Source organism: Kogia breviceps, chromosome 7 (assembly GCF_026419965.1).
Source record: "Kogia breviceps isolate mKogBre1 chromosome 7, mKogBre1 haplotype 1, whole genome shotgun sequence".
Taxonomy (NCBI): Eukaryota; Metazoa; Chordata; class Mammalia; order Artiodactyla; family Physeteridae; genus Kogia; species Kogia breviceps.
This window is the reverse complement of record NC_081316.1, coordinates 72,844,300-72,870,217: the sequence shown is the minus strand read 5'-3', so window position 1 is coordinate 72,870,217 and position 25,918 is coordinate 72,844,300. Positions and strand designations below refer to the sequence as shown.

At 40.5% G+C, this 25,918-nt stretch overlaps 1 protein-coding gene and 1 pseudogene across 1 annotated transcript in view; one reads left to right on the top strand and one right to left on the bottom strand.

Moving 5' to 3' along the window:
• Positions 1–25,918, top strand: part of ARHGAP42 (Rho GTPase activating protein 42) — a 289,337-nt gene that overhangs the window by 65,605 nt on the left and 197,814 nt on the right. The window contains exon 2 of the mRNA XM_059070720.2: positions 5,333–5,428. Coding sequence (XP_058926703.1) covers positions 5,333–5,428 — 96 coding nt within the window. The remainder of the gene's footprint in view (positions 1–5,332; positions 5,429–25,918) is intronic.
• Positions 15,044–16,128, bottom strand: LOC131759670 (importin subunit alpha-8-like; annotated as a pseudogene).

Below are 25,918 nucleotides of genomic sequence, written 5' to 3'. Positions count from 1 at the left end.
AGCACCTTTACTGTGTACAACTTTGACCCCTAGTAAATGTTACTCCTCCATCTTCACCTTGAATAGAGCCAGGGTCCGACTGGGATTTTTTTTCCTTGTTTGTCTTCATGTTCTAATAGTTGAGTAGAAATAGGGAGAAAGAGACAGTCTTGCCTAAGCTAGATTCCCTGCTTGTCATGCTTTATACATTTGATCTTTCTTTTTGTATTTAAGAGAAATGTAGATTCTATCATTACACAATTTGATACTTTAAAATTCAACAATAAACTTTAAGAACTGAAGTAGGTTTTAAATTCAAGTTCTATATGACTGGATGTGAATCAATTTTATTTACAAGGATTTAGTACCAGTACTTCCGTTTTGTGCATTTGACCATTGTTTAGAAATCTTAGACAATTAGGGAAGAGTGTGTTCCATGGAGTAATAAGTCAGTGAAAGGTGTTGCTCTTTCTAGTTAAGAAGTGCACTCAGTGGGAGATGGAGCCAAAATTAAAAGTGTGAACTGGATTCCTCATTTTTCAGATTGATCCATATGCCTGCCAGAAAATATCATAAGTTTTTCACTTTGGTCATATTTTTGACCTCATCATTTTTTTTTTTGTGTGTGTGTGTGTGTGTGTGGTGCACGGGCCTCTCACTGTTGTGGCCTTTCCCTTTGCGGAGCGCAGGCTCTGGATGCACAGGCTCAGTGGCCATGGCTCACGGGCCCAGCCGCTCCGCAGTATGTGGGATCTTCCCAGATCGGGGCACGAACCCGTGTCCCCTGCATCGGCAGGCGGATTCTCAACCACTGCGCCACCAGGGAAGCCCTGACCTCATCATTACTTTGGTTTTTGGAAAATGAGAACAAACAAAAGGAAAATCAAGAACTCAGACACTTGAAGTTGAAAATAAGTCATTTTTCGAACTTCCCCTTTATTTGGGGGATTATCTGAACTAGTTGAGAACCATATTTTCTTGTATAGTCCTGTCTCATTATGCTTCATTGCGTCTCATTATGCTTCATGAAGATCAGTCATGAATCCTTGATTCTATCCATCATTGAAATAGACACCCATCTCTTTCACAGAAATACTGAATAATCAGGTAGTCTCTGTCACGGCGTGATTGCAGTGCACCAAGAGAGAATTTGAAACTGCAATCAACAGACTGTTTGATTGAGTACTTTCCAAGGTTGTCTAAGGCCTAACAGCTGCCACCTTCATTCCTGAAATTTTCCCTTTTCCTTTCTTTTCTGAGACTTTCAACAGGGAAACAGCCAACACATTTTTAAGTGCTTAGCTGTATGTCAGACACTGTTCTAAATGCTTCATCTGTATTAACTCATTTACTCCTCACAATAACCCTGAGAGATGGGTTCTGTTCCACTTAACAGATGAGGTACAGGGAGGTTATGAAGGCTGCCCGTGATCATGCCACTGATTGGTAGGAGCAGGAAGCTAACCCATCTCATCTGCCACTAGAGCTTATACTCTCGATCCCTTGGCTATATGGACAGTGGGATCCTGTGTTCTTGTTCAGGGATGGGAATTTTTACAGTGTACTCACTGAGATCTCTGTGAAAGGACGAAGCAGCTTACCTTTCTCAGTCAAGGAGCAAGGCCATGGGAAGCAAAGAACGGTCTAGGAAGAAATGTTTGGTTGTGGGATTTTATGTCAGGAGTTCCCTAGGACAGTGGTCCCCAACCTTTTTGGCACCAGGGACCGGTTTCATGGAAGACAATTTTTCCACAGACCGGGGTAGGGGGGATGGTTTCAGGATGATTCAAGCACATTACATTTATTGTGTACTGTTAATTTCTATTATTATTACATTGTAATATATAATGAAATAATTATATACCTCACCATGATGCAGAATTGGAGGGAGCCCTGAGCTTGTTTTCACTTGCCACTCACGGATAGGGCTTTGATATGAGTCTGCAAGCAAATGATTTATTTTATTTTATTATTTTTTATTTTTTATTTTTTTGCGGTACGTGGGCCTCTTACTGTTGTGGCCTCTCCCATTGCGGAGCACAGGCTCCGGATGCGCAGGCTTAGCAGCCACGGCTCGTGGGCCCAGCCGCTCCGTAGCATGTGGGATCTTCCCAGACCGGGGCATGAACCCGTGTCCCCTGCATCGGCAGGTGGACTCTCAACCACTGCGCCACCAGGGAAGCCCGCAAATGATTTATTATGGTCTCTGTGCAGTCAAACTTCTCTGCTAATGATAATCTGTATTTGCAGCCTCTCCCCAGCCAGATCATCAGGCGTTAGATTCTCATAAGGAGGGCGCAGCCTAGATCCCTTGAGTGCACAGTTCACAGTAGGGTTCGAGCTCCTATGAGAATCTAGTGCTGCCACTGATCTGACAGGAGGCAGAGCTCAGGCGGTAATGGGAGTGATGGGGAGCGGCTGTAAATACAGAAGAAGCTTCACTTGCTCGCCCGCTACTCACCTCCTGCCGTACAGCCCGGTTCCTAACACGCCACGGGCCACTACCAGTCCTGGCCTGGGGGTTGGGAACCCCTGCCCTAGGACAAAGCTTCCAGGTATCTCCTTGAGTTTGAGGGGAAACTCAGAGGAACTTGTGGTGATGAGGGGAGAGAAGGAAGGCTATCTCTTACAAGATTCCTAAGCATCCTGATCCACCCATATTACCTACTACCCCCACTCTGCTTTAGGAATTCCATCTGTGACTTCAAATCCAGTTTAGCATAAGGCCTGTATATTGTACATAGAAAAATAAATGTTAAATGGAATGTTTTTCCCCTTTCTCACAGAGAGTACCTGCACACAGCTTGGCTTAAAAATTATCCTGGGAGTCTGATTTTTTTTTTTTTTTTGGTCTTCTCATAACATTTGATACAGGTGTTATGATTTCTTTACCCTTAGCCAGAGCTATGCAATGTCAGATAAAGGCATACTTTTGCATGCATGGGTCCCTCTTGTCTGGAAGGCCAGTCAACTTTCCCACCTTTTGAGCTGGGCTTGAATGATAACAACTGATGCCATTTGTTAAGTTGACTAGTCTGTACAAGGCACAGACCTCATTTAGTTTTTATAACAACCTGTGAGATGAGTATTCCTTCTCTGTTCCATAGGTAAGAAAAACAGGTCTTGTGAAGGACGAATGATTTGTCTAGGGCCTCACAGCCAATTGGTGAAGTCTAGTTCTGATGAAGCCTTTGTTTTTCTCATTGACTAACAATCCACTAAGGAGGCTCTTTTCATCTTTCTTCCTGAGAGCCCAAAGCAGAACCATTCTTAAGCTGATAGACCTTTCTATTCTCCTAAATCCAAAGTACCTCTTAAGTAGAATGTGCAGCTGGCACCAAAGTTCTACCCCTCTTTTGGGAAGAGGTGTTAGTCTGTGAGTTAGTAATACTCTCTTTCCAGAGCACAATTTATTTTTTCAAACAAGATTTAAAAAAATCTCAGTCTGTGTGTGTGTGTGTGTGTGTGTGTGTGTGTGTTAAAAGCCTCTCTGAAGCTCAAGACCTGTGGTCTTCAGAATTCCTGTTGGTGAGGGTGTTGGTGAGTTCTTGATTCACATGGTGCAGTAAGTGACCTTCTTGTTTGGAGACCTATTCACTCATGGGTGCTTACTGTGTGAATGGTACCTGGGCTTGCAGTTTCATGAGTGGTGGGTTACCATATTAAGTCCTGGTGTCACATCTAGGCATCGGGCCATAACTGTTCTCTTAAAGAAAAATGATTCTGATGCTAGTTAAAATCGTAAGGAGGACTTTATTCAGGTCGGATGCTGTAGATGTCGAGAGTGTCACAATAGGGGAGAGAGTTCAGGCTCCACCCTGAATGCAACAAGAACAAATGCGGATTTATAGCCGAGGAGCATGTTGGGTGGCGGGGCTAGAGGGGGCTGTCAGTGGATGGAAAGTTACTAAGAGGAGAAGATGTAAAGGTTTGGAGGATTCTTGGTGAAGGCAGGTCAAGGGCTTAAGCATCAAAGGTGGGGGGATGGGGAATTTGATCAGATATCAGTTTAGATATTCTCTAAACTGACTTGCCAGGATTTTTGCTAAAACTGGTCTATGTAGGCTCAGTGAGGACAGAGAGCCAAAGTAGAGGCATAGTCAAGAAGAGGGCTCAGAGGAGCCTGACTGAAGATTGGTCAAAGAGAGAGTCTTTGTCAAGTCCTATTGCTTGAATTAAATGTTAAGCATTCAAGGTATCAGAATTGAACGATGGGAGATAACATTAAATAAAGTGTAGACAGACTTCCATAAAAATGTGTTTCCTACGGGCATAGACTTCTGTGAAAGGTTAGCATGGAAGATCACAGTAGCTCTGAGAGGTGGGACCTCTAAAGCTTCCCTGATGCTGCACTGTCAGATTAATTTAATTTTATTTAACAAACATAAATAGTGCTTATTAAGTGCCAGGTCCTGTTCTAAATGCTTTGCAAATGTTACCTTACTTAGTCCTCAAAACAGCTCTTATATAAAGTGGTTATACTACTGTTATTCACTCTTTACAGATGAGGAAATAGAGGCCCAGAGGAGTTAAAAAAATTTGCCCAAGGTCACATAATGAGTAAATGGTAGGACTTGGATTTCAACCCAGGCCGTCTTGTCTCCAGAGTCGTCTGCATTCTTAGTCACTGTTATGTTGCATCCTAGGCTTTTGCCTCCCAGGAATTTACTTCTCATTATTCTGGGCTTTTCTTTATTCTCTCCATGATTAAGGAAGAATTATTCTTCTGGATTTAGTCACTCTCTGGAATTTGTTCAGACTGAAGTCAGGACTGAGGAGTATGTTTAGCTTGAGGTCTCCTATAAATCACAAGGTTATTCGTAAACAACTTTTCTGGTGGCCTTTCACCTTAGAATGAGAATGTGTTTATTGGTAAAAACACATTCCCTATCTGCTCCACATTCCCTGTCTGTATAGAATAACATCAGTGACCCTTTCTAATCAAAGGTTTGCTACTTTTTTTTTTCCCACCAGTAACCTTGGTAGCATTCTTTCTTCTTCTTCTTCTTCTTCTTTTTTTTTTTTTTTTTTTAAATAAATGCTCCATTTATAGGGAATGAATGGTAATTCTTTGATAAAGGCTTTGGGAAATTGGCTTCCAGATAATACACAACGGGCACCAAAACTTTCTTAAAGGGGCAAATCTCCTTTGGAAGCAGAGCAGATCTAATCCCTAAAATATTTCTTTAGTAGTCTCTTTAAATTCTGCTTAAATTTGTCAAGCTGGTATTTTAAAAGGTTCTGGTTAATATAGCATTAGCAGCAAAGTTATGTAAATACATGTGGAAACTCTTGAGTATTCCATGGTATTGTACCTTCAACTTATGATTTTTTTTTAAACTTTTAATTACAGATCTGTCTATGGCAGTACAGAAATTTTCCCAGTCACTGCAAGATTTCCAGTTTGAATGTATTGGTGATGCTGAAACAGATGATGAAATTAGTATTGGTGAGTTGTGATATTTTTCAATATTCTAAGTAATAATTTTAAAAGTCTTACTTCAGATAATGACTTGATTGAAATCAAACAGATTCACACACCCAAATACCAAATATGTCAAATATTCTGAGTTTGATAAAAGCATAAGAGCGATTTTTTTGGTTTCTGTGGAGGAGAGTATTATGAATTGTTTTAAAATTGAGCTCTGTGGTTTTTTCCATAAGGAAATTACTTAATCATTCTATAATTCAGTTCAGCCCTTTGAGAAGATGTGGATAACACTGTTTTTCTTTGCCTCAAAGTGAATCATTCATTCAAACAAATACATATTGGTCATCTGCCATTAAATGTACAAGGTACTGGTTTAAGAATTATCTTACTTTTTTTAAAACTTAATACTGATTTCTCTTTTAACTTCAGTATCTGTTTATAAAGAAAAAAAAAAATCGGTTAGGACGTATTAACCAGTATTAGTGTAGGACACAGAACATTACTGGGCATCAGGAGACTTGAGCCCTCATCTGATTTTGCCACAGATATTTAGCAATCTGACCGTGGTGAAGGTATACCCCTTCCTGAATCGGATGGTTTCATCTCCCATAAGTGAAGAGGTTGGGTTATGTGGTCTCAAGTTTTATCTGTATCTGAGTTTTTACTGTTTGAAGATCAGATTCATGGAGCATTCTTTTCCCCACATTTTAACAATCCCTACTTGCCAGTTTGTAGACGTGGGGTCCGTTTGTAGGCTGGATTAGAGTCACGCAATCAGAAGACTGTATAAAATATGTGCGTACATTTTAGAGAATAATATACTAAGTGTACTTACCTTCCAGGTAAAAATAGAATATTACAAGCATTTAGAATAGTGACTCCCAAACTTAAATGTGTATATGATACACCTGGACATCTCATTAAGTGCAGACTATGATTCAGAAGGTCTCAAATGGAGTGTGTGATTCTGTGTTTCTGACACACTTGAAGGTGATGTCAGTGTCAGTAGTCCACGGACCTCTTTGAGTAGCAGGGCTTTGGAATCCCTGACATGCTTCTCCACAATCATATTCCTCTCCTTCCTCTGCCTTTTCTTTTTCTTATATAGTTTTGTCAGTTATATATGTATTTCTAAAAAAATACTTTTTTTTTTTTTTTTTTTTTTTTGTGGTACGCGGGCCTCTCACTGTTGTGGCCTCTCCCGCTGCGGGGCACAGGCTCCGGATGCGCAGGCTCAGCGGCCATGGCTCACGGGCCCAGCCGCTCCGCGGCATGTGGGATCTTCCCGGACAGGGGCACGAACCCGTGTCCCCTGCATCGGCAGGCGGACTCTCAACCACTGCGCCACCAGGGAAGCCCTAAAAAATACATTTTTATTGTTTTCGAAAACCTAAAGTATCAGGTCCAAACCTAGCTGTGAAAGGAAAGAGCTCTCAGGAGAAGATAAGCCAAATGAGTTTCCAATTCATTGTGCGGCTTTAGCTTGTTACATTCACAAAAGTTCCCTCTGGAGAAATCACGTGCACAGTCCTCACACAAGCTGTTTCTGGTGTGGGGTTCGTGTTGTGCAGTCGTCACATGGCCCAGCTGGCCTCTTTCAGAGGAGCTGTGCCAGGTGTTTGCTTGATTTGTCTGCTCCTTTAGGAGTGTTAGGTATGCTGAGGGGGTGTGAAGGTGACTGGTCTTGGGATCTGAGGGGCTCTATATGCCCTCAGCTCTGTGGGGAGAGGCGGCTGAGCCTGACTTGGCTGAGGTGTAGGTAGGGAGCCCCTAGGAAGGAGGGAGAGGGCTGCCACATGGGCCTCAGGCAGCGTGCCTTCCTCCTCTTTACAGGACACATGCGGAAGGTCAGCATCAGTGATCACGTGACACTGACAGCTGGAACAATTGTCATCCTATGTGCCATTTCATGACGTTTGTGTCATAAATGTCTAGTCCCCAACGTTGGCTTTGGGATACACCTCACCAGACAAAAGCCTCGGTTATATTACTAAAATACTAATATAGTAGCATTATTATTTAGAAGAAAGAAAGAACACCCACATACTCACATAACAGCAATTATTTTCACTTAGTAATGAGACTGTAAAATCCAAGAAGGCAGAGGCCAGATCTTTTTCTTTTTTTTTTCTTTCAATCATTTCACTTTAGCACCTGACCCAGGGTCGGACTCATGGTAAACCTTCGGTTAAATTGTTGTATAAATGATATAATTTTCCTTATAAACAACTTCTTCACTTCTGTGTATCTTTTTCTAATATAATTAATACAGTTATACTACATATAACTACATATTGTATATAATTTGTTACTTCTCCTTTATAAAGGGGATTCTAGCAAATACTTCTGGGTTTTTATAGATATTGTAGTTTTTAATGATTTTATGATTTTAAAATATTCCATAGGTTCATGTACATGAATTTATGAAATAATCTCTTTGGTACACTCAGACTGCTTCTAGTTGGTCTTTTACTTTTTAACAGTGCAATAAATATATTTCTGCAGATTTCACAATTTCCTTTAAGCTTCTTACTTAAAATTTCTTCTTGAAGCCACATGGAGTAATGGCAGAGGTAGGCGTTTTTAATCATTATGCTCTTTGACCTTGCAGGCAGATGGATGGTAGGCGATTTCCCCCCGTTGTGGTGACTTGATATCTCAACTTTGCTCTGTTTCTCTCTTTCCACTTTGTCTAGATGGATATTATTGTAGTGGCTCTTTCAGTTTAGATTGGAAAGGTGTGAATTGATCAGTATGCGAAAGCTTATGATAGGCGCTGAATATTAAGTTCTGATGCTTTCAGGGCTTTGAGGAATTAAATCCAGGATTGGGGAGTGGAAGGTGAATACTATATAGGGATAGATGTTATGGCTCACTACTTTTATTTTTTTTATTTTTATTTTTATTTATTTATTTATTTATTTTTTGCGGTATGCGGGCCTCTCACTGTTGTGGCCTCTCCCGTTGCGGAGCACAGGCTCCGGACGCGCAGGCCCAGCGGCCATGGCTCACGGGCTTAGTTGCTCCGCGGCATGTGGGATCTTCCCGGACCAGGGCACGAACCCGCGTCCCCTGCATCGGCAGGCGGACTCTCAACCACTGCGCCACCAGGGAAGCCCAGGCTCACTACTTTTAAATCAGGAGACTTATTTAACTCCTATTGGGAATTTGATTTAGGCACCAATGCTTTGTTAGGAAAACCTAACTTGACAGAGATTTTTTTTTTTTTTTTTTTTTTTTTTTTTTTTTTTTTGGTACGCGGGCCTCTCACTGTTGTGGCCTCTCCCATTGCGGAGCGCAGGCTCCGGACGCGCAGGCTCAGCGGCCATGGCTCACGGGCCCAGCCGCTCCGCGGCACGTGGGATCTTCCCGGACCAGGGTACGAACCCGTGTCCCCTGCATCAGCAGGCGGATTCTCAACCACTGCGCCACCAGGGAAGCCCGACAGAGATTTATAAACAAAAATTATTTCTGAAACAACTAATGTAAAAATATAGATATATTCCCATATCCTCAACATCCAGCACTTTTTATCCTTTTACTGAGCCCCCAAATGCACTGTAAATAGTTAAAAATAACTATGTATATAATAAAGAAATAGACTTTGAATAATCATTCCAAACATGGAGGAACTGTGAGGCTAACACAGGCTGTTGCACCAAGGACAGTGATGATCTAAGAATGTATCCCTGAGAATAATGGGTAAGGCTGGTGTGGATGGAGTGCAAGAACTATCCTTACCTACCTTCATTAGCTTCAGTTCCACAGGGGAAGATACAAAGTTTCAGCTCTCTTTAAACCAATGAGGACCTACTGTATAGCACAGGGAACTCTGCTCAATGTTATGTGGCAGCCTAGATTGGAGTTTGAGGGAGAATGGATACATGTATATGTTCCGCTGAGTTGCTTTGCTGAGCCCTTGAAACTGTCACAGCATTGTTAATTGGCTATGCTCCAATATAAAATGAAAAGTTAAAAAAAATAGCTTGTTGAAGCCCCAGTTTCAGCTTCTTCTTTATTCCTCTGATTTAATAAGAGGAATGAAGTAGGGACAGCTGTGACTCTTAGCACTGAATAATAGCCATAATACTCTCAGCCCGAGTAGCCTTGAGACTTACCATTGATGTAACCACTGAAGACAATAACTTACCAAAAAAGCTCATCTTTTATAAGGGAGCAGTGTCCGTGCAAAATAACTTGTAAAGTCAAGGCATTTGCAAACTTTCTGCATATAAGTTATGGTGGTGGGAGGGGGTGGAAGATCAGTAAGATGTCTGTTTTCAGAGTGCTTATGGTGGAATAGGGCAAAAAACAGATTTTGAGCAAAGTAAGGAAGAGAGGGTTCTGTTACTATATCAGTATGATGACTTAACTTGTGGAAGCTGTTCCGGGAGCTTGTTAGGCATGTAGGCCTGTGTCTATCCTGTAAATCGGCCCCACTCTTCAGCTGTCCCCATCTGCTCCCACCCTTCTGGCCTTGTGCTTGCCGGTTTGTTTGTTTTTTGGTGCCAGTGAGACAGTGCTGGCTTGGAGGGAAGCAAAATGGGATTAGTTGTCTGGGACCCAGTGGGGAATTCCTGTGGCTCAGGGAACAGGTCAGTTGTTTCCAGAACTGAAGTCCCAAGCAGGGCAGCATCCTGTACTCTCCTTTGAGCACCTTGTTTCCATCTTACAGCAGCAAGAGGCTCCCTCCTCTAAGGATGATTGAGCTGCCTGTGAACTTTTGATTGCTTCCTTTTATCTGCCTACCACAGCGCTGGCCCAGTGGGAGGCCATCCAACTTAACTTCCCACAGCTGTTCTAACTGCCCACTTTTTATACTACTTCGTTTTTCTGGACTGAGTAAAGACATTGAGTTAGGAGTAAGTTAGGAATCGAGTGGCTGGGGATTAGAAATTGGTGATGGAGGGGAAAAGAATGATTACAAACTGGTATAAGATTCAGGCCTCCTCAAATAATAAAGTTATATGGGTAGACTGGAAACAAAATGTACTGTTGTTTAACCATAATTATACAAAAGACAATACCTACTGCATTAATCCTGGTATGTGTGTGGGAATTGCTAATGTCATGTGACCAGCCCTAAAACCTTACTAGTAGGAAATAAAAAACTATCTCTACAGAAAGTAAAACACTATTCTTTTGAAAACTCTTTACAGTGGTTCATTCGAACAAGTAGAAGCTCAAAGATATTACTGTGACTCTGAAGCTGTGGTTTTTGTTATGCATATTTAGTGCCTATAATTTGAAATCACTTTTACAAGTCTTAAAAAAAGTCTACATTAAAAACAAAATCAGAGGGCTTCCCTGGTGGCGCAGTGGTTGAGAGTCCACCTGCCGATGCAGGGGACACGGGTTCGTGCCCCGGTCCGGGAAGATCCCACATGCCGCGGAGCGGCTGGCCCCGTGAGCCATGGCCGCTGAGCCTGCGCGTCCGGAGCCTGTGCTCCGCAACGGGAGAGGCCACAACAGTGAGGGGCCCGCATACCGCCAAAAAAAAAAAAAAAAAAAATCAGATATTGTCAGTCACGTTGAACCGGTGCCGATAAAAATATTAGTCGTTAATATGAGGCAAAGCTCATTCATTCTATGTAATCTTGGAAACCATTGGAAAGTCCAGTTGTGGTTTTCCATAAAGAGCTTGGCTAGTGATGTTGTGTGATGGCCTATTGTAGTGCTCAGGAAAGTCTTGGACAATATGAACTTTGCACTCAAGAGATTAAACATTTACCAAGAAGGAGAGTCAGTGTGCTTATAAATATTCTAGGTGGGGACTTATTCCTTTAGACATACCTAAACAGAAAATTTCTGTGGTAGAGACAGGCTACATACAAGCACTTGTCAACTAAGGTTTTGGCTCCCAACTCTGAGTGGAGAAATGAGTCCGTGAAGTAGGTAATTCAGATCAAAATATATTTCATAATATTGATTATTGTACAGATAGTTCTGACTTAACTCATGTATTTGTGTTCAGGTACTTACTCTGTTTTGAATACAGATATGCACACAAAGCAATAACAAGGTTAGTGCTTAATAGTTCTTAGAATGAAGAGTATGTTATGTCTTTTTTTTAAACCCTTACAAATCTTATGTATACAGGTTGACGGATGGTAACTCAAACCGAACCAAGTTTTGTATACTGCGTTGGCTGGAATGTGCCTTATGTTTTGAATTCTTTTCTATTCCTTTGGAAAATACGTTGAAAGGTGAGACTATAGGAAATTAATTTAAAATAGTGACATTTTAACTCACATGGACTTCATTGTATCTTCCTGAGCAAGCAGTGCTTTGCCCAGGTGCATATATTTGTTGTTAGATTACCTCTCTGAAGCTGGGTGTGCATCAATGTAATACAGTGGTTAAGTGAAATTGCCTAGACAGAAGCCTGAGAGTGATCACTGATGCTTGCTCAGAGGGTGTAAAGTAGAAGACATTTTTCAAGGTAGTGGTTGAAAAATTTTTTTCATTTTCTTTGTTAGAGGAATTACTGGGGGAAAATGCATAAATCTTTTACCAAATAAATTCATTCACTTCAAGGATGCATCTGTTAGGTCTAATGGAAAGGTGGTATTTGATCCAGTTTTCCAAGTGATAAATAAGAACATGGTCTAGTGGGGGAGGTATGGCAAAGTTTGCTTTGTGTGTTTTGAAGGGATTCCTTTATAGAATAGAAACACTTTGAGAGATAGTAACCTGTATTTCAGGTTAAAAAGAACTAGTATATTTATACACCCCAGGAAATATACTTAAGTGATCATAAATGATTTTAGCTTAGAAAAAACCACACCTATTTTCTTCAAGTTAAACTAATAAAATCCAGCTATTAAGCTATTAAATTGAACATGCTTCTGTAAAGATTTTCTTCAGAATTCAGTTATGAGCTACAGATACTCATCCATACAGATCACCACTACCATTTGTCTGATGATATTGGGATGCATAAGGTAGAGTGTGGCCATGAGACTCTTCTTGGGCGTCTTTTAGGAAAAAGTTAGCAAACCAGACACAATGCCATTACCAAACACAACTGAACTCTTCAAAAAAAAGACCTGTGATTTTATTAAATTCTAGGAAACAAATTACCTTCTCATTTGCTGAATCAAAAGAAAATTCATCAGTTATTACGAACCCTCATTACAACCCACTTAAATGTGGTTATATAAATCAGGAAGTCCTCTATTAAAGTGGAACATTTCCAAATGCCTAAATTGTTTATATAAATAACATTTTCTTTTGAACTCTGTAGAGGAAGCATATTTGACTTTTTATGGCTCTCAGTTGGACAATTGAATTATTGTTTTCCATTTTCTTTTACCACCCTTATTTTTGCACCCACACAGAAACCACCCACAATTAAGGATTGAAACAACTGGGAAAGTTGCACATTTCAGGTGGAGTTCCTCTCTTTAAAAAAACACCTCTCCAGAGAGATGTTTTCATCATATTATCTCTGTATGTTAAAGAACTTTATTTGATTTAATTTGAAGTTCAAAGGCTTAGATTGTTTTTCCAGAATCTGAAGTTAAAAAAAACTCAGAAACTATCATGTTAAAAGTCACATCTCAAAGAAAAAAATTTGCCTTTTAATTTATCGATATACATTAATCCCCTGAAACCCCTTTCTGTCTTTTGTGATTTGTTTTTGCTGAACATGGCTGTCTTTTTCAGAGAAATCAGTCTCTTATCTCCTCCAGTAAATTATGTGCTGTCTGAGGTCAGAAAGTTTTCTCACATTTCTATTCCTGCAAAATTCTTTAGCACCTTATTTGTAGCAGAAGCTTAGTAAATATTTGTTGCATAAATAGTTCCCCTGGAAAACCTAGTAAACGTTTCTAGAAACAAATCACTTTAAGGTGCATAAATAAAATTTTAGAGTCATATATTAAAAAATAAAGTGTACATATTTGGTTATATCTAGAATGGTTCTTTTCAGTATGGTAATAAACTAAATTTTGAGAGGGAAAATAGTTCATATATGGTCATCCCTCGATATCCACAGCAGATTGGTTTCAGGAGCTTTCATGGATACCGAAATCCTTAGATGCTCAATTCCCTTATGTGAAGTGGTGTGGTATTTGCATATAACCTACACAATCCTCTTGTATATGCTTTAAATCATCTCTAGCTTACTTATAATACCTAATACAATATAAATGCTGTGTAAATAGTTATAAATATAAGTGCTATATAAATAGTTGCCAGCATGTGGAAAATTCAAGTTTTGCTTTTTGAAACTTTCTGGAATTTATTTTCCCAAGTATTTTTAATTCACGGTTGAATCTGAGGATGCAGAACTGGATACAGAGAGCCAACTGTATTTATATATAAATACCCAAACACAGACACACACATATATGTAACTTTTGCATATAATTGAGAATGATTTAGAACAAATATCTTAATATTTGTAAATGTTTCAAACCAGAGCTAAATATTGTAATATTCTTTAGTTTATTATTCAGTGTTTATTGACTGCTTGTTAGGTGACAAGCTCTGTGCCAGTCTCCAGGCACCTGGTGGTGAAAAGAGTAGTCAAAGCTTTTGCCCTCATGGAGTGTACAGACTAAAGAATAAGATGGTAGCAATATCCTTCCTTTAGGGATAACATGCCTTAAAAAAGGCTTATTTCAGGGTGAGTGGATTGAGAGTGAAAAAAGAACTTTTATCTATGGTTAGTGACTTACAAGAGCTCAAAAAAATTCGACAAAATGATTAGACAATGAAATAAATGCTCTGGCCCAATATAACTTGGGTTGCAGGAATATACAGTTGATTCTCATTATCCACAAATTCTGTATTTGCAAATTTGCTTTCTCTACAATTTATTGGTATCCCCCAAATCCATACTCCTGGCACTTTTGTGGTCATTTGTGGTCACCTGTAGAGAGGTGAAAAAGTTGAGTCGCCTGACTCATGGAGAATCTACTGTATAAAATATGGTGCATTTTATAGGTGTATGAGGCAGCCTTGACTCATTGAAGACGAATAGGATAGATTTTTGCTCTTCTATCAGAGCAATAGGCTAAAGTGTATTAAAGAAGAAAATTCAGTTGGCGCTTTGTTATTATGCAAAAAATTATGACAAAAATGTCATCAAGAGTTTGCCATGCTTCAGGCTTAAAATTATAAACTAACCACATGATTCCAATTTTACCAACGCCATTCTATTCATACTTAAAATAAAAGAGATGTACTCCAACTATGGTTCTGTGGGTCAATGCAAGTGCATTAAAACAAACAAATAAACAAACCAGGTATCCATAGGTTACAGTATAAAGTCAAGCTACCCATGCCCCATTTTCTCCTGGGCACAAACCCAGAGAAATGGTCAAGTTCCACCTTGTAAGAAAGTCTCATCTGGGGCAGCCTTCTTCCAAAGGCAGTCAGAGTAATCTTTTTAAAATGCAAAGATGATGTCATTTCTCTGATTAATGCCGTGAAATGGCTTCTCATTGTCTTCAGTTGAAATTCCACATCCCTAACATGGCCTATGAGGTCTTGTCTACCTGCCCATAACCTTCACACATGCCTTTTCTTTTCTTTTTTTTTTTTTTTTGTTAGATGGAGGTGAAAGTGTGGAAATTTTATTATCATTCAGTTTTATACCTGTGGTACACCAAGGGGAAGGCGTTCTTAAAGAAGTGACTCTTTGGGTCTGGTCCCTGGTTTAGGAGTTGTGGAACTTTGGTATGTGTTAGTTAAGTGCTTTAAGAATTCACGATCTTGGCCCGGAGCTGGTAAGGTTGTGCCAGTTTCTTCTTCCTGGAGGATAAAAAGAGGACGTTGAGGAGGATGATAACAGTTTTGGTGTCTGGGATGGTGAGAAGATTTATTAGAGGCTCCAAGACTCCAACCTGGACAAGTTGGATCAACTGGTCCATGGTGCCCCCAGTTGTGAAGTTAACCACTGTCCAGACAGCCTCTTACTGGGCTTTAAATTCTCTGTTTTCTAGAACAGCCACCAAGGGAGGCAGCGCACTGTAAGCGATCAGCTGCTGGATGTGCTGGCGGTGCCCCGCGGCCACATCACTTAGGGCCCAGGCTGCCTCCTTCTGGATGGAGGAGCAGGGGTGTGGGAGGATCTGGGGCCGCACAGCCAGGATGGCCGTGTCCAGAACCAGCTGGGTCTGGTGGTCCGTTCCCATGACAGTGTTCCCCACAGTGCGCAGAGAGGGCATCAAGACATTGAGCTCTGAGCTTCTCATGAGCTCGACTAGCCCGGGCAGGACCCCTGTGTCCACCACTTGGCTGATGTGTGCATCGCAGCCGTTGGTGAGTTAGGACAGGGCCCAGCAGCTGTCCGAGAGAACCTCTCCGTCTGGGTGCCATAGGGGGTGGAAGAGGACGGGCAACATCTGCTTCACTGTGTGATCAGGAGGGTACGGGTTCTTGTTCCGGCACAGGTTGGACAAGGTCCATGCGATGTTGCACAGGAAAGTGACTGGTATACTTGATGAAACCAGGGTCAGCAGATGGGGAATGGCATTACTCGAGATAACGTTGTCTGTGAATTCTGGTCCATCATCTGCTATATTACCCAGGGCCCACACTGCCTGTTCACACACAGTCATATGAGTGGAAGACAGGAGTTCAACCAAGGGCTGGATGGCCTCTCCATCCACAACGGCACCAGTCAGCTCTGAAGTCCCCGAGGCAATGTTGGTCAGAGCCCAGGCTGCCTCAAGCTGCAAGCGGGGATGAAGAGATGACTTCAGGAACAGAAATATGTTTTATTGCATATTGGTAAATATTAGGTATCAGAAAGGTAAGCCGTGGCCCATGTGTGTGGTAGGTGCATAGTTTCTACCTTTGTTGGTTAATTTCCTGCTTTGCTTAATAGAGGTGATCCACCCATGTTGAATATGATGTAAATTCTGCATCCACTTTGAAAACAGCTTTTGAAGATAGTATTGTGTCACAGTTGTCTTCTTGGTGTGGAGTAGTTTCTTTCTATTTGGGAGCTGCATTTCTGTAGTTCTAGGATAATTCATGTACCTTCTTTATGTACATATGGGGGTGGGAAGATGGGAAGTTGCACAAGCTGGGTTTTTTTTGTCTGTTTTGTTTTTTTGAATTATCAGAAAGAGCTACTTCTGACAGAAATGTTGGCCTGGTTTCTTTGAATCGCAAGTTTAGTATCATACAGTAGAAAGAGACCTTGGAGAATTTGGGAGCTAAATCTGTCATTTTGATTTAGATGCAGGTGAAATGATTTTCTAAAGTCACACAAGTATTAGAACCTTGATCACCTGGCTCCTGGGTCATAACTTTGAGTTTACTTGTTCATTCATTCAATAAAGCACTTGTGGGCTTCCCTGGTGGCGCAGTGGTTGAGAGTCCGCCTGCCGATGCAGGGGACGCGGGTTCGTGCCCCGGTCTGGGAAGATCCCACGTGCCGCGGAGCGGCTGGGCCCGTGAGCCATGGCCGCTGAGCCTGCGCGTCCGGAGCCTGTGCTCCGCAACGGGAGAGGCCACAACAGTGAGAGGCCCGCGTACCGCAAAAAAAAAAAAAAAGAAAAAAAAAAAAAGCACTTGTGATTTGTTAGACACCGTTTGGGTGCTGAAGAAACATCATGTGCAAAACAGGAAAAAAAATCCCCACCCTAATGGGTTTGCCATTAGTCAGAGGAGTCAGATGATAGAATACATAGCTTCATTATATATTATTAGACCATAAGTGCTATAGAGATACAAGAAGAAGGGAGATTACTTAAAATTTTTCTTTAGTATTTTTAATATACAGATATCTAATTTCAAGGTAGTGGTATTACTGTAAACTGCTTATAAAATGAACCTCATTTTACCCTCCATTCCCTGTGTGATTGATCAGATTTTTATGATTATGTAAACATTGACCTATTTCTGGATTTGGAACCATTTGGTGCAAAAGGTATAAAGGTATCTTCTTAGCTGGAGTACAAGGATTGGGAGCCACAGAATATGGTAGAGGGTTTGCCACATAGTCTCAAGTTTAATTTACGTGTCCTCAGGAAACACTTGAGGCTTGTGATTGAGGTTGCCTTTTAGGAGGTTTATTCTGGATTCAATATATGTGATGAATTATAGCATGGAAGTCTTTGCCAGTTCAGAGTTGAGTCAAGGATTGCCTTCATCAGCCATTTTTTTTTAATGGACCAAGAGAGAACATTTCTAAATATGAATGAAATAATAAAAGTACAGTTTCAATTTTGACATTAAAAGGTTTGGACCAGAAAGGCAATAGTCCTGGAGACTGTGTCTGAAATAAGTGAGTTAGGAGGCAGGACGTGGGCACCCAGAGACTAGTGAAAACTCACTGGCAAAAGGCAAGGACAGCATATGAGCAATGGAGACAGCCTTGGGGTGGGGCAGGAGGAAAGCAAGAAAATAGTTGAATAACAGGCCTACAAAAGAAAGAAAAACTTGCCTTGGATAGTTATCAAGGAATATGTGGCTGGGAAAAAACAGCTTAATTCAGAGTAATTTCTCGGTCATTGAGAGAATTCAGGATAGTTGCTGAGTCATGATTCGGAGGGTTGTGGAGAGAAGAGCTTTCAAGTCCTGCTTGATTCTTAGGACTCAGACATAGTGTTCTGTTTCTTCCATTACCAAGAGGGCCACGAGTCACTACTTCTGCCATTGAAAGTACAGATGTGCTTCAGGAAAGGAGCACTCTTACAAATCTTATTTTAAACAATTACACACACACACTCACACGTATCTACTGTTTTCTATTTAAATATATTTTTAACTCTTAATTCCTCACACAAAGCATGCATTCCTCCCCCCTCCCCCGCCACAAAGTCAGCAGTTGCCAAGCTGCCTAGCATCAGAATCAAGTATGGGGAGCCTTAACATTTTGATTCTTGGGCTTTACCCCCAGACCTGAACTAAGGTAGACTCCTCTGGATTGAGACGTTAGGAGCCTTTCATTTTATGGAGATTTGTGTTGTCTGATGCAGCCTGGGAAAAATTGCTACTCTAAACAATATACTTGTGCTGGAGGCACAACTGGGGAAGGTACTAAAACTGGGAAAAGGTCTGTTCCAGAGGAGTGCTTTGTGGGTCACCAGATCCCTGATGCCTAGCATTTTGCCAGTGGAGCCACTGAGGCTATAGAAGCCATGTGTTTGCAGGGAAACCTGGACATTTGTTGCCCCATTTTTCCTTCACAGCCTGAAAAAAGGTTTTGGTTTATGCAGAACAAATTGGTCTGTCTATCTCTCTATCTATCTTAGAATGAGAGACAGTGTTTATGGGCCAGTGTAGATGCTGTGCAGATTACTCAGGGATGAAGGAAAAAATCAACTTTTCAAATTAAAATCCCATATAAGATGTCATTTAGTTCATGTTGACTGTGGATTCTCTGGAATTCTCTACTAATAATATCTTCTGAGTGCAAAGAACCTTATGGGTAATTTGGTACATGCACCATGAATAAGATCTTCTTGTACCCTTACAAGGGGGGTCCAAAAATAGCTTTATTATATCATCACTATATTACTCAGGAGAATGTGCTGAGTGCTTTAGGTAGAGTAGTAAGAACAGAAATGGTGTGAGAGCACCAAAGCTGGAGAAGGGACATCAGAAGATGCTTAAAAAGAGGATGTTATTTGAGCTGAGTCCCAATGTCTAGGTAAGATACAGCTTAGGAAATGTATTGGGTTGGCCAAAAAGTGCCTTTGGTTTTTAAGTAAAAATAAAAGACACATTTTTCATTTTCATCAATAACTTTATTGAACAATGTATTCACACTTTTGTTCTACTACCTTCTGCCATTTTTCAGGCAACTTCATAATTCCATCTTCCCAAAACTTTTTACCTTTTTGAGCAAAGAACTGTTCCAGGTGCCTTTTACAGTCTTCCAGGGGATTGAGATTTTTTCCACTAAGAGAATTTTGTAAAGACCTAAATAAATGGAAATCCAAAGGTTCAATGTCTGATGAATACGGCAGATGAATCAGAACTTCCCAGCCAAGCTGTAACAGTTTTTGCCTGGTCTTCAAATAAACATGCAGTCTTGCGTTATCCTGATGGAAGATTATGCGTTTTCTGTTGACTAATTCTGGATGCTTTTCATTGAGTGCTGCTTTCAATTGCTCTAATTGGGAGCAGTACTTGTTGGAATTAATTGTTTGGTTTTCCGGAAGAAGTTCATAATAGAGGACTCCCTTCCAACCCCACCATATACACAACATCACCTTCTTTGGATGCATACTGGCCTTTGGTGTGGTTTGTGGTGTTTCATTTTGCTTGCCCCGCAATCTCTTCTGTTCCACGTTATTGTACAGTATCCACTTTTCATTGCCCATCACAATTTGTTTTAAAAATGGAACGTTTTCGTTATGTTTCAGTAGAGAATCACATGCGGAAATATAGTTAAGAAGGTTTTTCTCGATTAACTTATGTGGAACCAAAACATCAAAGTGATGAACATAACCAAGCTGTTGCAAATGATTTTCAGTGCTTGATTTGGGTATTTTGAGTATGTTGGCTATCTCCTGTGTGGTATAATGTTGATTGTTCTCAATTAATGTCTTGATTTGATCGCTATCAACTTCAACTGGTCTACCTGACCATGGAACATCATCCAGTGAGAAATCTCCAGCATGAAACTTCGCAAACTACTTTTGACACGTTCAGTCAGTCACAGCACCCTCTCCATACAGTGCACAAATCTTTTTTGCATTTCAGTTGTGTTTTCACCTTTCTTGAAATAATAAAACATAGTATGCCGAAAATGTTGCTTCCTTTCTTCCATCTTCAGTATTAAAATGGCTACACAAAAATTCACCAGTTTTGATAAGTCTTTTTAAAAATGCACTCTGGGGCTTCCCTGGTGGCGCAGTGGTTGAGAGTCCGCCTGCCGATGCAGGGGACACGGGTTCGTGCCCCGGTCCGGGAGGATCCCACATGCCGCCGAGCGGCTGGGCCCGTGAGCCATGGCCACTGAGCCTGTGCGTCCGGAGCCCGTGCTGTGCAACGGGAGAGTCCACAACAGTGAGAGGCCCGTGTACCGCAAAAAAAAAAAAAAAAAAAAAGCACTCTGATATGACAGCTGTCACGTACAATCTAACAAAATTGTTTCAAATGAAGTTAAAGACAACTAAGTGCTACTAGAGCCATCTTACGGAAAAACAATGAAAGAACCTTTTGGCCAACCCAGTAGTTAAAGGAAAGACATGGAAATGGAATACTATAAGAATGTTAGTAGTTTCAGAGTACTAAGAGGTCAGAAGTAGTAGCATCTCAAGCTAACACAGTTGGAAAGGTACTTTGGGGCCACATCATGCAGGCCCCAAATCATTTGCAATATGGACTTCTGACTTTATTTACTCATTCAGTTTTTGAGTTGGATAATGACACAATCAAAGGTTCCCTTTAGGAATTTTATTCTGACCATTACTACATAGGGTGAGCTGGAGCCATAGGGACTGGGAAACCAATAACTAGGCTGTTGTAATAGTACAGCAAAGATGAAGTGATACCCTTAAATGGGTATGGAAAAAGGGTAGAGGAGAGAGATCAACAGCATTTGGCAATTGAATCTGTGGAAGGAAGGACTGAGGATAATCCATCACTGGAGTTACTAGGAGAATGGTGTTAGGGGCCCATTTATATGTTTATATGTGGCCAGGGTGCCTGGGGGTGGAGCAGAATTATGAGTTAAGTTTTGGTACATGTTAAGTTTTGAGATTCAGACAAAATTCCTAGTAGAAATTCCCAGGATATATAATCAGATTTGTTAAATTTAGAATAGTGAGGTGGGGTTGTGGGACTGTGCCTAGAATAGAGGGAAAGTGTATAAATTTCAGGTGAGCTAATTTGAGTTCAGAGGTTAGCTCTGCCAGTTATTAGCTCTATGGCCTTGCATATTATTTAACCTCTACATGTCAGTTTCATTATTTGAAAAGTAGGAGAATGGTGATAGAAGATTTGGGTGTTTTACTTGTGAGTGCCTCGTAGGGTGTTGTGAGGATTAAAGAGCTGTGCACCATGCTGGTGCGGGTACCAAAGCTCCTTCTTCCCCACTCCCAGGTCTTCCTGTCTTCCTCCTTCATGAGGATGGGAGTCCACTGGAGTAAGTTTGTAGACGAGGAGAAGGAGGAATGGCTTGTGAGTAGAGAAGAGTGCTGGTGGAAATAAGAGTGGGAGAGAAAAAAATGGAAATGGAGATGGAAAAGGGTGAGATTAGAAGCTTCTTGGGGAGTTGTTAGCTTTTGAGAGGAAGAGGGCCCCTCCTCTGAGACAGGCAAGTTGAAAAGAACGGAGACCATGTTGATCAGAAAAGCAGGAGGCCAGGCCATCTGGTGTGAGCGAGGGAAGTTTGGGGCTGGGTTCTTGAAAAAGGAGAAAATTATTTTTAGATGGCCACTGTGGGAAATAAGATTAGGAGTAAACTAGAGTTGAATAAAAGGATTGCCAAGAAGCAGAAGCAGAGGGGTTAGATCACTTGAACTCTTCGTGTCCTTGTGGGTGTGTGAGTTACAGAAGACAGAAGGTCATTAGAGGTTAAGAGGTTGTGGAAGAGAGAGGCTGCGTATTGGACAAGGAAGCGGATGTTGAAGCTTCAGTAGGGTGGTGGCAGGAGGATTGGGTGCAGAGGAGGAGTATGAATGGGGTGCTTCAGCCTTTGTGGAATGTGAAGAAGTGTTGGGAGGTCAGTTCCTAATGGCAGTAAGGATGGGGGTGGGGGTGTACTTGGTGTAAATGGTTGTTTGTTAGCAGCAAATTACTGATTGTTCCCTTTAAGGCAGGATACTTGGCGCCTGATTATCCTCTGAGCACAAATAGTTCTGGCTCTGTTTGCTTTTAAAGATGATAAGCCTCTTCTTTTCTGTAATGGAGCTGGGTAGTAGGCTGGCACTACCTTTTATCCACCCCCCTCCTTTCGCAATAATGGTTTACTGGGAGAGAATAGACTTTGGAATCAAACATTCAAAACTGAATACTTGCTTCTCCACTTACTAGCTGTGAGATCATGGGGCGAGCTACCCCAGCTGATTGACCTTTTCCTCATCTGCAAAATGAAGGTAACACTTACTTCAGTACCTCATATCATTGGGTGGGCATTAAATGAAACAGTTTATGTAACATCTCTGCCTCTTGGCAGAGGCGCTCTGAAGTGGGAGTGGTTTACATCTTGGGAAAATGGTTTCTGAATTGGGAGTTGTTCTGGCTTTGGGAAACAGGTCAAACACCACAAAACAAAACAAAAACTAAAAAAATGCAACATCAGAATAGCACAGTTCTTCATTTTCTCATTAATATGTGTGCTTGGAAAGAGAATTAAATATATGTGGCTTGCAGACGATGTTATGCACAACAGTACTTACTGCATCAACATAAAATTTCATAGTAAAAAAAATTTTAACTAGAATTCAGATGAAATTCATTTGAAGTAATGAGTAGTGGGATGAAGTCTTGGGATAAACCAGCTGGAATCAAATTTTGGAATTGTGTAAAACTGAAAGGCCGCCTTTCTGTATTTGCATGTATTCATTTGTCAAAACTTGGCCTTATGTGAATTGTTATATACTTTATATCTATATCTATATAAAGTAACAAGCCCAGTCTATACATCTATATCTATATCTATATCTACCTATCTGTGTATATATAGAGATAGTACTAGAATTCTCAAACTACCCGGTAGTTTGGCAGTTTCAAAGCAGATATTACTGAAAGGTCCTATTCTTGTTCAGAGAGAGTATATGAAGGAAAATCATTAGACATATAGTCTAGAATTATTTTTGTGCATCCACTGTGACTTTCATCTTGGAATCATAATTCTCCTCACTTTTAGTAGTTATCAATCTGTAACAGTAGTAGTAGTGGTAGCTTTCTTTTATAGGTGAAGCCCCTGGCTTACAGATGGTATCTTTCTTCTTTTGAGTCCAGTTATTACGCCAGAGAGGATAAGATAAACCAGACTGAGTATCTAGTTAGACCAGAAGAATGTAGAAGAATGAAAGATTGACATTTTGGCCACAAGTTCTGAATCTCAGCCCAAATGTACAGTGACAGTCAATGTTGGGACCCATGTTGATAGATCAGATTAAAGTCTAACACAGGTTAGTGCTCAGGGATCCAAGGAATGTCGGATCCCAGGTATGGAGGGAGACACTAGGAATAGGAGTTGGGAATTTAAAAGGAGATATATTACTGGTTAGAACCCCTGCAAAGAATCTGGTTAATATGGTTAGAGGATGAACAGGAACAAGAGAAAGCAGAAAGAAATCACTTGCTATTAAGCCAGTGGATTCCAAAGTGAGGATTCTGCTCCTGTGTCCCATTCAGAGTCTACACTGGCATCCAAGTACTGGACAGACAGATTATAGCATAGCTGTTGGCAATATGAAACAAGTGATGAAGCAGAAACAAGGCAGTTCCTAACTCTGCAGAGTACCTGGTCAACTGGATAAAAGTTTAATTTTACGACTGTTTTCATTTGCAGGTTGTGCACTTCTTATTGTTCTTTAATGCTTAATTAGAAAACTATGCTATAATATTAACCTTTTATTACCAAAATAATATCTAATATGCTCTTCCAACTTGATACATCTCATATTTACTGAAACCTAATTCACCTGAATACAATGCTACACAATGATGCATTGATAGGATATAAAAAAATTTAAATGCAAATTTTCAGGGGCTTGTTTTTAAGATTAATCTTGCTTTTTGATTTGTTTGGCAATGAAAAAAAAAAAAAGACTGACCACCTGGAGGACATTGTGGAGAACCCAGTTTAGTTACCTCAAAGAGAACTAAATTTGCCTGTGTTTTCCTGAGACCTTGGATTCCACCAGGCTGGGCTGTGAAGCTCTAGAAGAAAGATCAGTTCCTCTGAGTACTAGGGTGTATTACAGTGACCTGCCGGCATTCCATAGTGGGCCTGTGACTTTTTTTTTTTTTCTGTTGGTTTAGGAAGCAATTTATTGGCTTTGCAACTAGGCATCCATGGAGCTTTAAGCCACAAATAGAGTGGAAAAATCTTATCTGATGTTGTGGCTTTTGGAAACTAATAACTAGAGTTTGTGGTTGCAAATAATGCCAATATTGCAGACAAAGTGGACAGCCCATCAGTAGGGATATTAATTGTTACCAAAGACTTGCAATATCTGGTGGGAGAGTTGGTGTCAATTTTTATAACACTCTGTTTTGTAGACATAGTATTTATTATTCAGGCATGCTACAAGCTGACCGTGCTGCCTGCTTTGTTTATGGGTTAAATTGTTCCTGAACCAAAACTTTCCACTGGATACTTCAGCCAGTGTGCTACCTTTGATCTTTTTAGTGTTCAGAGAATTAAAACTCCCTCAGTGGAAGTTCCAGGCCTGAACTGCTGATGTGATACCCTGTTAGATCATTGAATGCTTTTGTAGTGTAATGCTGGCGTCCCTTGGCTATGTAGGTTGATTCTATTCTAATAATTCTCCATGTGGCCTAGAAGGATATGATGGATTCACCTGCTCTGGCTCAGATCCTCAGCGCAGTACTGATGTTTTACTGCCTTGCTCCTATTCTTCATGAAAAGTCAGTGCCAGAGAAAAAGCTCGACAGAGCCTACTCACACCCAAATAGAAAGTCAAGTGACTGTTGGGGCATCATCTGGACTTATAAAATATGATTGCATTGGTTCAATCTGGCTTTTATAGACTTTTACAGGTTTTCGTGTTTTCCTTGAGATTTAATCAAGTTTAAATCCTACTGCTAACCCAGTTCCCCTCTATTCATCAGCATATCTGAACTTCGTAAGTGATTTGCTCACTCTAATAAAAGTGAAAAAAATGTGTTGTGGACATAATTGTATATGTCACTGGATTTGTGATCTGTACTTTTTTTTTTTTTAAGTATGTGTTTATGCTGTTTAGGTTTGAGGAAAGACTCCTAGGAGAAATATTTAGCACATCATTGTCTGACTATGATGTAAATGTTGGTTAGATGTAGGAGAGACATGCTTTTTCAGTTCTTATAGTTGTGAAATCTGTAAAGCCCAAGCTGTTCAATTGCTGAAACATTTAATAGTATATAATGCTTAGTACTTAAGGTTGTGGAATTATATCAACAATGAACAGGGAATAATTTTCTTTATTCTCACTCATTCTTACTTCCAGACACTAAACAGATTATCCGCAGTTAGAAATAGTAGGATGAATTTAAGCCTGCTGAAAAAATTAGTAGGAAATAGATATTTTATACAGTTCAGGAATGTTTCAGAATTTATGATATTGGTAAATATAGAAGCCATTATCATACTTCTTCACCATCTAGGTATAATTCAACTGTTGCCTTTGTGAATGTTTATGCTCTTGGGACCCATCATAAATGCATCTGAATAATAGATTTCTTTTGTTCCAAAAATATTTTTCCAATATCACATTGTGGAGGTAAAAAGGAAACCTATAGCAGTGTTCTTGACCTCAATAATTTTTTTGAAAGTTAAAATTTATGTATAAAGCTACATTTTGATTGCTCTCCAGTAATCTCATGGTCCAGATGGTCAGGAAGGGGAAAGATTATTAC